This window comes from Chrysoperla carnea, chromosome 4, assembly GCF_905475395.1.
Source record: "Chrysoperla carnea chromosome 4, inChrCarn1.1, whole genome shotgun sequence".
Lineage (NCBI taxonomy): Eukaryota > Metazoa > Arthropoda > Insecta > Neuroptera > Chrysopidae > Chrysoperla > Chrysoperla carnea.
The window spans coordinates 12,124,548-12,138,032 of NC_058340.1; the positions used below are offsets into that span (position 1 = coordinate 12,124,548).

The 13,485-nt window shown below is 29.9% G+C and overlaps 1 protein-coding gene across 1 annotated transcript; it reads right to left on the minus strand.

The window, feature by feature from the left end:
• Positions 1-8,464: 8,464 nt before the first annotated feature.
• Positions 8,465-13,146, minus strand: LOC123297863. The gene is made up of 8 exons (XM_044879672.1): positions 13,085-13,146; positions 12,948-13,003; positions 12,686-12,889; positions 12,527-12,620; positions 11,013-11,493; positions 10,238-10,343; positions 8,946-9,130; positions 8,465-8,506 (listed from the first exon to the last, which is right to left on the minus strand). The coding sequence occupies exons 1-8, from the start codon at positions 13,144-13,146 to the stop codon at positions 8,465-8,467; spliced, it is 1,230 nt and encodes a 409-aa protein (XP_044735607.1).
• Positions 13,147-13,485: the final 339 nt, after the last annotated feature.

The window sequence follows — 13,485 nt, forward strand, 5'->3', positions numbered from 1 at the left end:
GGAACTAGTACCAGACAATATATTATTATACTTGTAAAATATATTATTAAACTAGCAGAGAAGAGGTAAAATATACAGGGTGTTCTGGAGAGATCTATTTAACACTCAATTTAACTAATCATACTTCTGTTGAAATTCATGGGGTAAGGTATCTGGATGCTAGAATGAACTAAATATCTTATTAACGATAATTGAACAATAATCTGAGATTTTCAAAATATTTGGAATATCATAACATAAATGTTTATACTTAAATTTTAGAGGTGTTGAAACATACTGTTAGTCTATAAACATCAAGTAACCTTTGAGAGTAATCCAGTATCTTCGCTATTTAGTAGTATAAGAAAATAAATAATTAGAATAATAAAAACCCCGACTGCGTTATATAAAATATTTTTTTATAAGAAATTATAAGAAATATTGTTGAATATTGATTTGTTTAAACGGTAAAAAAAATTATAATAATTCAAACGGGCAACGTTTTCTTTAGTAAAGTCTAGCTAAATTTGTTGATATTGTATCTCGAAAAATTTAAAACATATTTTTATTTTTTTTAAATTTATTCTTTACTACATAATTAGACTGATTGTTGAGATAAACTAAATCATAGTGTAAATTTTTAGCTAGCATAAATTGCACTTAATTAACAAATTAAAAATAAACAATAAACTAAACAAACTATACTTGCACAGCTATTATTATGTCTTTAATTAAATAAAAAATAATTAATTAGTAAAATTAAATCAACAAAATTTCTAGTACGCTTAGATAACTAAACAAATCATAATTAAAGAATCAACTTATCCAATAATCAAAGAAATCAAATGTTAATTCAGAGCTTTTTTCTTATAAGTATGCTTTCAGAAATATAAGAGCATTAACAGCATCATCTGATAAGCTGGTTCTTATTTTATTAACAATGTTTCCCGATAACGAGTAAACACGCTCATTCTCCGTTGATGTTAGCTTAATTGTCATTGCAGCTTTGTAAATTTTTTTTAGAGTACTCAAACTGACATTATCTTTTTATTAAATTTTTAGTGATGTGGGTGTCATTGGTTTTTTCAGTAATTTCAGCAGTCTCAATGGATTGTTTAACTGAAGTTCGAATACTTCATTGGCAAGTTTCAGGTTTTCTTTATTGTCTTGGTTTACGTAGGAAACTTCGGTGGAACCAGAATTAGAATCTGGATATAATCTATTATATAATTCTTCGTTATATTTAAGCAAAGTCGTTTTCTAGTGTTTTAGTTACCTAGCGAACGGAATTTATTTCTCGAGTTCTCGAGGTATTGAGTTTTTTTACATCTTGACTGTTGTCAAATTTATCGAGATTTCTCGAGGCGATAATTCTCGAGGAGAAACCCTATACAGAACTATCAGAGACACCCTTTCTATGTCTGTATGTATATATGTTTGTATGTATTACCAACTAAGCAATAGGAGTAATAGTAGAATAACTTTTTCCACAAGACCTAAAATTCACATGTCAAATTACCTTGTTCAAATATAGTAGAATAATAAAGTCATTTTTAACTAACTTTTGAACGTCTAGGGAAACATAAATTCTCATACACGGTATAAATTACGTAAAAGTCATCGTAAAGTGTGACGAAGAAAATTACGTTAACCAAACAATGAAAAATTAGTAAGTAAAAAAAAAATTGCTTGTTATTTGGTTGGTAAAGACTTTACGAAAATTTTTTCTTCGTTTTCTCTTTTGTATTATTTTGTTATTACCAGGTATTCAACATACGTTATTGCAGTTCTATTAGTTTTATTTATTCCGTTTTATTGAATTAAATTTTTTAAAATAATTTACACCCCCCGTGTGATTTGATTCGATAAAATAGAGACTAAAAAATATTTAGGGAAGAGCACAAATTAATTTATTTTAGATTAAAACTGTTTTAATTATTTGTTAATTAAAAAGAATAATTTGAAACAATCATGAGTATTTTAATATGCAAAGCGACCTTCCTAGGTTAACCTAGTCCGTTAACTGAGTTAAGTTAACGTAATGATCGACTTTTCTATTTCGAATTTTCCATCTTCCATGCAAATAATTTTCCGCTCATAATCCGTACATTTAACTTTACTTACATAAATTTAACTTTATACTAAGTTAGAGGACCACTATCTGTATGGGGTCTTTTACAACAGAGGCGGGAAGAAGTACAGAGCAACGAAGACTAATAAAAAAATTCAGGGATCTGCTTTAATAATAAATACAGACGTTACTAATAATAAATAGAGAATTAAGAATAAAATTAAACATATCAATAAGGATGAAAATGTAAGATTAAACCAATTTCATTCAGTTGTTTAATATAATTCTATACTATTACTTGTAAAAAGTTTTTTTGAACAGGTTTAGCTGTATGTAAATAAAAAATTGTTACAAAGGAAAATATTAATATAATACTCAAAGACTACAATTGATATTATAATTAATGTATTTATATATTATTATATATAGCCACAAGCGTTTTGAAGAAATTTTCACGTCAGCAGTACCACAAATGAAAAAATATCCTGGTAAAAACTATACTTATTAAAATTTGCTTATAAATTCAAAGATCTTTATAAAAAATAAGTAAAGAAGTTTTGAGAAAAGAGAAAAAAACATGGACTTTTTTCGCATTTTTGAGAATAAGCGCTTTAAACATGGGAGGTAGAAGTTCTCGTTGTTAATCAAGAACATAATTAAGAAGGTGCTGGTAAAGTGGATAAAAGAATATTTGCGTGGAATATTTCGAAGTAAATCTTAAAGTAAAAAGTAAAGTAAAAAATACTACGTTTAAATTTTTAAAACAAAATTACTAATTGGTAATTTACCATCACCAGAAGTATTTTTAAATTAACTAGTTCTATTTTACGTTATCCATTTTCAAATTTATTATTATTGTTTTTTATAAAGTTGAAGGAATACACATAAATTCCATAACAGAAATTTCCAACAAAAGGCAAAAAAAAAACTATCGAGTAATTCAAATAATGCATAGACTCGTTTTGGATAAATCCAATATATGTTTTCCAGAGAAACTTTTTTTTTATACTAAATTGTAGTATACATGAAAATCAAACATGAATTTAGAATATTTTCCTAACTTTACTATCTACTATAATAATAACACCCCTTTTGCGCTCACTCCCCATATTTATTAAATCAACAACAACAAAAAAAACAATTTTTGCAACCACCGTATAATGAAATGAACTGTAGTAATATGGGCAGAAAAAACAGAACAAACAAATGAATTGGTAACACTGCTGCAATGCGATACACAATAGTTACCTAATAAATACAATAACCATCCATACATAGGTATGATAGAGAGAGTGTTACGATAAATACAGACATAAATATACAAAGAGTTGAATGATATGGTTCATATAGAAATACATTGCTTGAAAGTTATCGGCTGATGCTTACCGAAAGTTTATAATTCATCGATGAATTCAAGTTTTCTCTTAAAGTGCTAAATTAATAAACGCTAGGGGTATTGTAAATCGAAGGTGTAAAATCTAAGAAATCTTCATAAAGCATGACGACATTGTGTAATCGTGTGATGAATCTTTCAAGAACATTATTGTAAAGTAATACTACAGTAAATAAGCCGGAAAATACCATCAAATGTGGAAAAGTGGTGGAACAGCTCCGATTTCAAAAATTTTTTGTGTACGTGTTTCTTAGACCTCTAGGAACATTCAGCCGCACTAACCTTGGCATTGGAAAAAAAACTGAGAAAGTTAGGGTAGTTTTCCCATCCCCAAATAGTAACAGTGAAAACCAATCAATATTTCACCTCAAAAATCGTCTTCCGAGGGTTTTCGAGGTCACTGATCATGAATTCAAGGTTTAAAAACAACTGAAAATGGTTGCAACCCCATTAAAACTACCCCTAGAAGTGTCAATATTTAAAAAATTTTGAACATTTTGAATTTGACCTCAGAAATTGTCTTTCTGCGGTTTTTGAAGTCGTTGATAATGAATTTGAGGGTAAGAAGCAACTGAATGTAGTTCCAAGCCACCCCTAAAAGCCACCCCTAGAAGAAACAGAGATAAAATTTTAAATTTTTTATCGAATATCGTCTTTCGGGGGGTTTATGGCATCGCTGATCACGAATTCAAGGTCAAAAAGTAACTTGGATGGTTGCAACCTCATAAAACTACCCGTTGAAGTGTCAATGATAAACAAGTTTAGAAAATTCTGAATTTCACCTCAGAAATGGCCTCTTTGTGGTTTTCGTAGTCGCTGATCATGAATTTGAGTCAAAAAGCTACCGAATGTCGCTCCATTCCCATTAAAACCACCCTTATAAGTGAAAGAAAAAAAATTTTAAATTTAAAATTTCTCTTCGGTTATCGTCTTTTGAGGGATTTTTGGCGTCGCTGATCACGAATTCGGGGATAAAAAGTAATTGAAGAGGGTTGCAACTTCATTGAGACCAACCCTAGAAGCGACAATGAAGTTATTTTAGAAAATTCTAAATTTCATCTCGAAATCGTGTCTTGCTGGTTTTCGGGTCCGTTGAATCAAAACACTACATTGAATCAAAAAATCTCACGCAAATCATATTGGACGTTGAAATTTTTCAAATTATACCCCGGATTCGTGATCAGCGACCCCGAAAACCCTCAAGAGACGCTTTTCAAGGCAAAATTTTAAATTTTTTTAAATGTTTAACATTTTCACATCTGGGGGTAGTTTTTTTGGGGTTGCAACCCTCTTCAGCTACTTTTTGACCTTGAATTCGTAATCAGCGCCCCCAAAATTACCCGAAAGTCGATATTCGAGGAGAGAATTCAAATTTAAAATTTTATCTCTGTCACTTCTAGGGGAGGTTTTAATAAGGATGCTGTGACATTCAGTTACTTTTTGACCTCAAATTCATGATCAGCGACTCTTAAAACCGCAGAGAGGCAATTTCTGTGGTGAAATTCAGTTTTTTTCAAAATTTATTTATCATTGACATTTCTAGGGGTAGTTTTAATGGGGTTGCAACCATCCAAGTTACTTTTTGACCTTGGATTCGCGATCAGCGGCCCCTTAAACCCCCCGAAAGACGATATTCGAGGAACAATTTTAAATTTTTTCTCTGTAACTTCTAGGGGTGGCCTTTAGGGGTGGCTTGGGACTACATTCAGTTGCTTCTTGCCCTCAAATTCATTATCAATGACTTCTAAAACCAGAGAGAGACAATTTCTGAGGTGAAATTCAGAATTTTCAATTTTTTTTTATCATTGACACTTCTAAGGGTACTTTTGATGGGGTTGAAACAATCCTCAATTGCTTTTTGACCTTAAATTTTTGAACATCTTACCTAAAAACTCCACGAGACACGATTTCTGAGGCAAAATTTTGAATTTAATAAAGTTTTTGTCTCTATCACTTTAAGGGTAATTTTAATGGGGTTGAAACCATATTCAGTTGCTTTTTAACCTTGAATTCATGATCAACGACCTCAAAAACCCTCGGAAGACGATTTTTGAGTTAAAATATTGATTTGTTTTCACTGCTACTATTTAGAGAGTTTTGGGGATGGGAAAACTACCCTAACTTTCTCAGTTTTTTTTCCAATGCCAAGGTTAGTGCGGCTGAATGTTCCTAGAGGTCTAAGGAATACGTACACAAAAAATTTTTGAAATCGGAGCTGTTCCACCACTTTTCCACATTTTCCGGCTTATTTATTGCACTATAAGTCAGATTACTAAATATATTTGATAAGCTTTCATTCAAGTTATATAAATTAAATTCTTGATTACGAATATAACAACGTCTAGATAAAAAGAGTTTAAAAACCAACACTAATATGGTGGCCTCTTGTCCGCCATTTATTTGGCTTTCGAATATTTTCAAAAGTATTTTCTACAATTTTTTTTTCGTTTTTCGAGAATTTTTCACCAGACCACTAGTGGAACCTACCCGCAAATTTTCAATTTTCTATCTTTCATAGTTTTGGAGAAAACGAACACCAAAGTTTTGTCCCACATGTCATCAAAATAATTTGCGCCCTGTCGCATGAACAATGACGAAAACATGTTTTAAACAAAAGTTGTTAATTTTTTGATAAGGAATATTTTTTACATTTGAACTTTTGTTCTATCTCTAACGGTTTGCAAAATGGGTCCTTGGGTCCTACCCAAGACCCAAATGACTTATGTTTCTCATTAAAGAACCTAACGTCACTTTTTACGACCTGAACACGCTATAATAATTTCAGCTTAATGTCTGATTTCGTTTTTGATTTATCGTGTCTCCAGACAGACGGACGGACAAAAAAGTGAAATATCAAAAATTTGTTCGTAGCATCAATATTTTTAAGCGTTACAAACTTGCGTCTAAACTTAAAAAGTATACTTGATATATATTACATATGTACAGAGTGTAAAAATCTGACTGCTAAATAGTGAACATAGTATAAAGTTTCTGTTTATACAGTGGTTAGTACCTAATCCAATACCATTATCTAAAAAGGAAAACATTTTCACGTGATGATAATACCACGTTATAGACAACAACAAAAAAGCTACTACTTAACGAATTTCTCCTCATTTTACAATTCATGGGAACTTATTAAACCAAAGTTCAACTTTTTTATTGATTTGTTAAATATAGGATACCACTCATAATTGAATTGCCAAGTTATAAATGAATGTTGTACCTAATGGCAGGAATATATTTAGACGGTATAATAGCTAAGAGAAAGAAGCGATTGGTATGAAAGTGGTTCAACTTCTTTTTCTTTTTTGATTACATATTATGTTGCCCCTTCATTAAAAATACTATCAGTTTAATTTGTTAATATAACACAATTTCATGCAATTTGAGTAGCTGGCTGAGAATTTCAATAAATGTTCTTTTTTTGAGTATTTTAACTTAATTTGTTATTTAAAATTGGCTTTCATATATTTTATGACAGGAATTTACACTAACTAAAAGCCAATGTCTTCAAAATCGCATTGAAAAAAATCTATGTATTAATGTTATTGAGACTCCAAAACAACTTTTGTTGATATTTCTGAATCTGGTATAATAACAAGAAGTGGATACGAATGTAACAAGCGAATGGGTAGGTACCTACCTACACAAATATCTACCTTACTTATATTTACAATACACACACATATATTTATTTTCCTTTGTTCCGTACAAATTCACCCTCTTCAAGTCAGTGATGTATCAAACTCTCCACTCTTATTCTTCTTCTTGATAAATAAACAATTTCGAATCGATTTTTCTGCGGCTAAAATATTGACATATGTCGATCACCTGAGAATCCGGTTATATAGAACAATTCTTCCAATTTTTACTGTCTAGGATAGAGTACGTACAATGATTGAAACCCATTGAAAATCAAATACATTATTTTAGATAAGAACTTTCAGCTATCGAGGAAACCGACTTAATTGCAAGAAGATTCTTAAGTTACATTGAAGGCCTGTGGGTTGTACCGCCTCAAGAAGGTATATTTAAAAGTTGATCACCTTGTTGCATATAGTCTTGTTTTCAGAATAAATGTTTTATGATTTCTTTTTTTGACACAAAAATTTTGTAATGGGTCTCGATAAAAGTAAAGGCTACAATATATATATGCTTGTGTAATTCATTTATTGGGATATTGATAATTTGGAGTTGTCAGTCAAACAGGAAGCAGATCCGTTTTCAGTAGTTCCAAATTAGGCTACCAGATGGCAACAATTGTACTTAACAATTTTAAAGGCTAATACAATAATTCAAACTCAAATCAGATAAAACCCACCAACTGGCGATAATAATTCGTATTAATTATTAAAACAGTGGCTCCAATGTAGACTTTCAGGTTACTTACCATTTATCAATAGCATTACATATTCATAATTGACTGTTCGTTATGCCAGTTAAAACAGGTTAAGGAAATTATATTCATATTCAATAAGCAGGTTTCAAGTCAATCTGCTTTTTTGTACAGTTTTTGGGCCGCCCCGTTACTTTTATCTATATAAATTACTGTTCAAACTTCTTGAATTACTATTAGACACGGTGCACATCAGCATGAGTTGCCATTGATAAAATGAATATGCAGGTGAAGGGACTATTTTTAACATCCTTGGATACTTTTTGAAGACGTTTATGAGCATCGGACAGTGAATGTACTATTGAATTAGACAATATATATGATACCTTATACTTATATCTGCACTGTTATATTTCTATAACAACAGCAAAAAAGAAATTATTCCAATCATGTCACTCTCTTTTATTTACTACCAGCAACCTTTCTTGCATTACATTTTGAAAGTTTTCAATCTTTTAAGAATTATTATCTTATATATTATTTCCCTAGCCTGTTTTTCCCTAGGTCGGTACTATCTTACTTGTTATCAAACTCCATTTAAAGCTTATTTAAAAAAATCATTTTAAAGTTCATCTTGTAAAGTAATCCACCGTTTTATAGCCTCCACCTCTTTTGATCTCACTTATCCTCCTTCCATAACACACAAAGGAGTTGTTTTACACAGCTAAAATACATGCAAAATTTTCAATTTTTTAAAGTGTAAAACAGTCATAATTTTTTAAGTTTTCCAGAAAAGATGGCCATGAATTGTTTTACATATAAGTTTCTAGTCTAGTTTTTCATTATCTTAACTTATCTTACATGATCCTTTATTTAAAGTGCGATTTATTTTCTACTATATTTGGATTTTATGAATGTTTTTCAAAAAAGAAACTGATACAGGAAATAACAATCCCCAAACTCCAAAGTAAAAATACACTTTCTAAATCATAGACACTTAAGGGTATATAATTTGAATTGTCTCGCGTAATCGTATGCTTTCTTTTTTCCCAGTGCATATTTAATGATAAATTGAATTGTTTGTATTTCATCTACAAAAAAAATTAAAACTTTTGTTGAAGGAAGTAAAATTATGTTCCTAAATAATTTATTCAATGTCAAACCTGTTCTCTAATTTGATAAATAATACCACTTTCTGTCAATCTTCGCACAAGTTGATTATATTTAAGTAAAAATGGAGAACTCTTACGAAAAATAGCATGACTCGCTGAGTTAAAAATTTCTTGATCCATCAATTGTAATGCTTTAATGCCCTGTTTAGATATATAATCAGGAATTTTATAACTACCTAAAATTATAAAATATTTGGTGATTACTGCGAAGCAAATACCTGGAAAATATAACATAAACATGGAAAGTAGGCTATATAGATAATAGCCAAGGATCGATCTTTCGAACAATCAGAGTCTATGTACCAAAATATCTATGGTAGGGTGGTGGAAGACCAAGGGATGTCCAATGAGAATACAGACTTGTAAATCAGCCACAGATTTTACCCCAAATGGCAATTAGTAAACGTACAAGTTTTCAAACAAAATATTGTTCATTTTGGAAATGGCCAATCTTGCACGATTCTTATTCACAACCTTGAAATTTCACCAATTTCATCGATTGAATATCTTTAATAAATCAATCAGCCAAAAGGTATTTTGTAATTACCAAAATAAATACAAAAACATAGTTTTTGGTTGCAATAAAGTTTATAAAATCTGCAAAATTATGTGAAAAAGGTCCAATACCTCATGGAAACCTTTGAAAACATTACTTAAAGTTGTACATATTTTCATTGGGTCTGTTATTTTTTTGGAAGCTTGAAGATTTATCGGAAATCTGAATTAGTAAACTAAAAATAATAAATTATTAATTATCCAATAAAATAATAAATTATAAATTATACAAATATCTTTAGGCTCACTGATTTACCATAGATAATCAGTCAATAACATTGACGAAGTTTCAAAGTATAAGTAAAGGAAAAAATTTCAAGATTGCGCATTGCCAAAATGAATATCACTTTGTTTGACGAAAAAGCCATGACGAAGAGTCAAAAAAGAATAATAACAAAGAGACAATAATGTTCCATGAAATCAGAAACAGAGGCTTGTTTAGGCTGTGAGAAAAGCTAAAAAAGTGGATTCAGGAAAAAAGCTATTATTATTATATCAAAAATTTGCTACATACAATCAAAATCCGAAATTTCAACATTTTACGGTTAAATATACAGATGTCACGCGGAAACTATTAAAAAAAAAGAGTCAGGGTATAATGAAAGTTACAATGAAGATTGTCGTTAAAACGCCATCACCGAATTTTTTTTCGCGGCTACAACGCACCCTTTTCTTTATATAAAAGGAAACAAAATAACATTTTATGATAACAAAAAAGTCATACGTACCATCACTGAGGGCCACTACAATATATGCAAATGTTCGAGGAGGTAAATTTCGTAATTTCTCATCATCATATACTCTGCATGTTTTTAATAAGATGTTAATTTGGGACTGTGGAAGAAAGAAATAATTTTACTACTTCACTTATTTGAGATTAAACTGTAATTAAAAAAAAAAAGAAGTTTTTAACAAAATTGCAGAGCCTAAAAAGCTGTACCGAATCGAGGCTGACCTTACACTATCATTCAAATTCAAAAGCCAACCCTTGCGCAAAACAGATAACATTGAGGCATATTTTAAATTTTCCTGCTGATCTTCAAATCAAAGCCTACTAAATCAGAATTTTTTGTTCGAAAAATGAACACATTCATTAGAAATCTAAAGAAAACTGATGGTACTAACTTATTTTTACCGAGGTCCTTTTATATGTGAACAGAACACATGCTCTTGTTTTATTAAAATATTCGAGTATTTGTGTAAAATAAATACCAAAGAATCAAATAAAGAATAATTTTTCTTTCGATTTGTTATAATTGTATTAGTTTTTTAATAATATTTCAATCAAAACTATTTTTGTTTTAAGGCTTTGTTATGAGTTTCAGCAAAGAGCTAGGTATGCCTTTTAAAATACTTCAACTGAAACTCATCATGCTGTCACAGTACAAATATTTAAATCTAAAATTTCTTCTATATTTTTTTTTTCGAATTGCAGCTCAAAATTTAATAAGGACACCTTATATATAAAATATTATTAAGAAAAATTTTTTTACAATTACTCACATGATTTGAGTTAGCAATCGGATAAATATAAGCCATATCGTGTGTTCCCCATTCCATTTTACTATCGATCAAATCTTGTCGAGTTCGTATTGGTTGCTCATATTGTGGTAATGTCAGAATTGCTGCTAAGCCTCCTATATAAGCTGCGCTTATCAGTAAGGTGTGAAAGAAACTTAACGCATAGAAAATACGATTCGAAAGTTTTGGAATCATAAACTTTTTCGATATAGGTTGTAATAAAGTTAAGTAACAGATGATTAACAAAGATTTACTGCAACCATTTGAAACTTCGCTGAGAAATTTATTTATACCAATAAATGATACGTTTTGTTTATTAAGTCTTGTGTGGTTTTCATCGAATAATTGTGCTTTATGCGTTAAGAAACTAAGCGTTATTGTTAAAGTTATTATTGAACATATTATTGCCAACCATAATGATAAAGTAAACGGGAAAAACACAAGTAGAAATTTATTTACATTCCTAGAAGAAAAATTTGTAATTAATTTTATTATTGTGAAGGACGACGCACGTAGTAGCTACATGTAATTTTATATACTCGTCAAATTTGCAAAAAATTTATGGATACGAAAATGCTCGACGAAATCATATCAAACATTGTACAAGACACCAACAAATTCTGTGAACTGCTGGAGGTCAAAAGGTTTTTTGCAATTTCCTACTGAACAGATTCCCTTATTCTTACATCTTCAAGGGTGTGCCCCGAATATAAATCCAAATTGGCAGTGGTGGAAAGAGGCTTAAGCATCAGCGGCCATATTTGAAAACACGTTTTACCAAATATCTTGTGAACCGTGCATTGTACCGCAAAAATAGTGGAGACAAATTTCGTAAATAAAATTTGCTATAACTTTTATTTAAAACTTTTTTTCTGTATAATGCATAGGTTTATACTTAATATTTTTTCAATGTGGTTCTTGCTAAGTATATAAGACTAATTTTACTAAGTAGCTGCAGACTAACCCATTATTTTAGCCTTCTCAATAAGAGCATATTATCGCATCGACATGATATGAAGTAAGAATCAATAAATTCGGAATAATAAACATTCATTAAACTTTCATAGTTTTGGGAAAAAACGTCTAGAATTCTCTAAATTCTTGAAAGATGATTCATTTACATCGATGTCTTGGAAAGTATAACAGCTAGGAAAATGAAAATTTGGACAATATTACATCGAAATGATATCAAGACGATCATATTATGTTCCAGTTATGTACATTTTTGAAAAGAAGCGCTTTTTTGACCCCATATTGTTCTTAATATCATGGAGTCAAGCAGGATTGCAAATTAAAATTAATAAACTATGTGCATTGAAACGCGAATCCTCCAAATAATTAGGGTAAGAGCTAAGGTATAGTAAAAATGAGAACGAAAAACAAGAATCGGTGCTTTAAGACCAATTCAAATCGAGTTGCCCACTACTGTAAACATTAATCATAAAAATTATTCAATATGTGTCTGAATAAATAATTCACAAATCCACTTTTCTTACCTAGGGATTGGCACAAGACAAATGATACGACTATCAATTTCCGCATTTGCATATTCAACGAATTCAACAGCCCTTGCCGAAAAAGTCATTGCTCCTAATTGAAAAAAGACAAAATTAAATTAGACAGCTTGTTTATAAACTTAAATACAATTAGTTTACCTATAGCAGCATTAAATCTACTTTCTATTACATCGGCATATACACCGTCACCTGTGCGATTTGTATATATTTTGCCCCATGCATTTTCGTTAATTGTAAAATTTAATATAATGTTATATCGATTAGCATATTCACGAAAAATTTGTACTTCAATCCCATCAACAATCGTTGCAGGTTCTTTGTTTGGATATACAATTACGTTTTCTGTTTAAATAGAAAATAATGCATCACAAATTGTTTTTCAAAGTTATTAAAAACTCACTTTCGATAATTGAATATGGTGGGAAAATTGGTATTGACGACACATTTAATGTCGTTCTTTGTAAATTTTTTATTTTAAAATTGAATAAATTAGCATCGTATAAAAATGATTGATTATTTGTAAACCATAAATCCAACAAAACAAATTTTGGATCATCCATTTCACATGTGATTATTTTATAGGCTTCTTCATCACACATTGTAGATTGAGTGCCATCAAACAAATTACGATGACTTCTGTTTGTATTTAATTCGTCCGGATAAATTATAATAAAATCTGGTATATATTTAATTACATATGATTTTAAAATATCATTGATTATTTTCAGGTCTATCTCATTGTAATTAAATATGAAAATCAATTTTCGATTATAAATTTTCTGAGCTGTTATTTGTACATTAATGTTGAAACTGACAAGAAAATCATAAACATTCGAATTATAAACAATAAATGAATCACATCCAGAGTCAAGAGATTTTAAAATTAATTCTTGGAATTTAAGATAATTTGTAGTCGTTTGATTCGAATATATTGGTGT

Coding starts and splice junctions, on each gene's coding strand:
- LOC123297863 (XM_044879672.1), bottom strand. CDS start 13,146: ATGTGTGATGAAGAAGCCTATAAAATAATCACATGTGAAATGGATGAT. Junction 11,494..12,526: donor TGTCTTGTGCCAATCCCTAG/GTAAGAAAAGTG, acceptor TTTTTCTTCTAG/GAATGTAAATAAATTTCTAC. Junction 8,507..8,945: donor TTTATCAAATTAGAGAACAG/GTTTGACATTGA, acceptor CATGTATTTTAG/CTGTGTAAAACAACTCCTTT.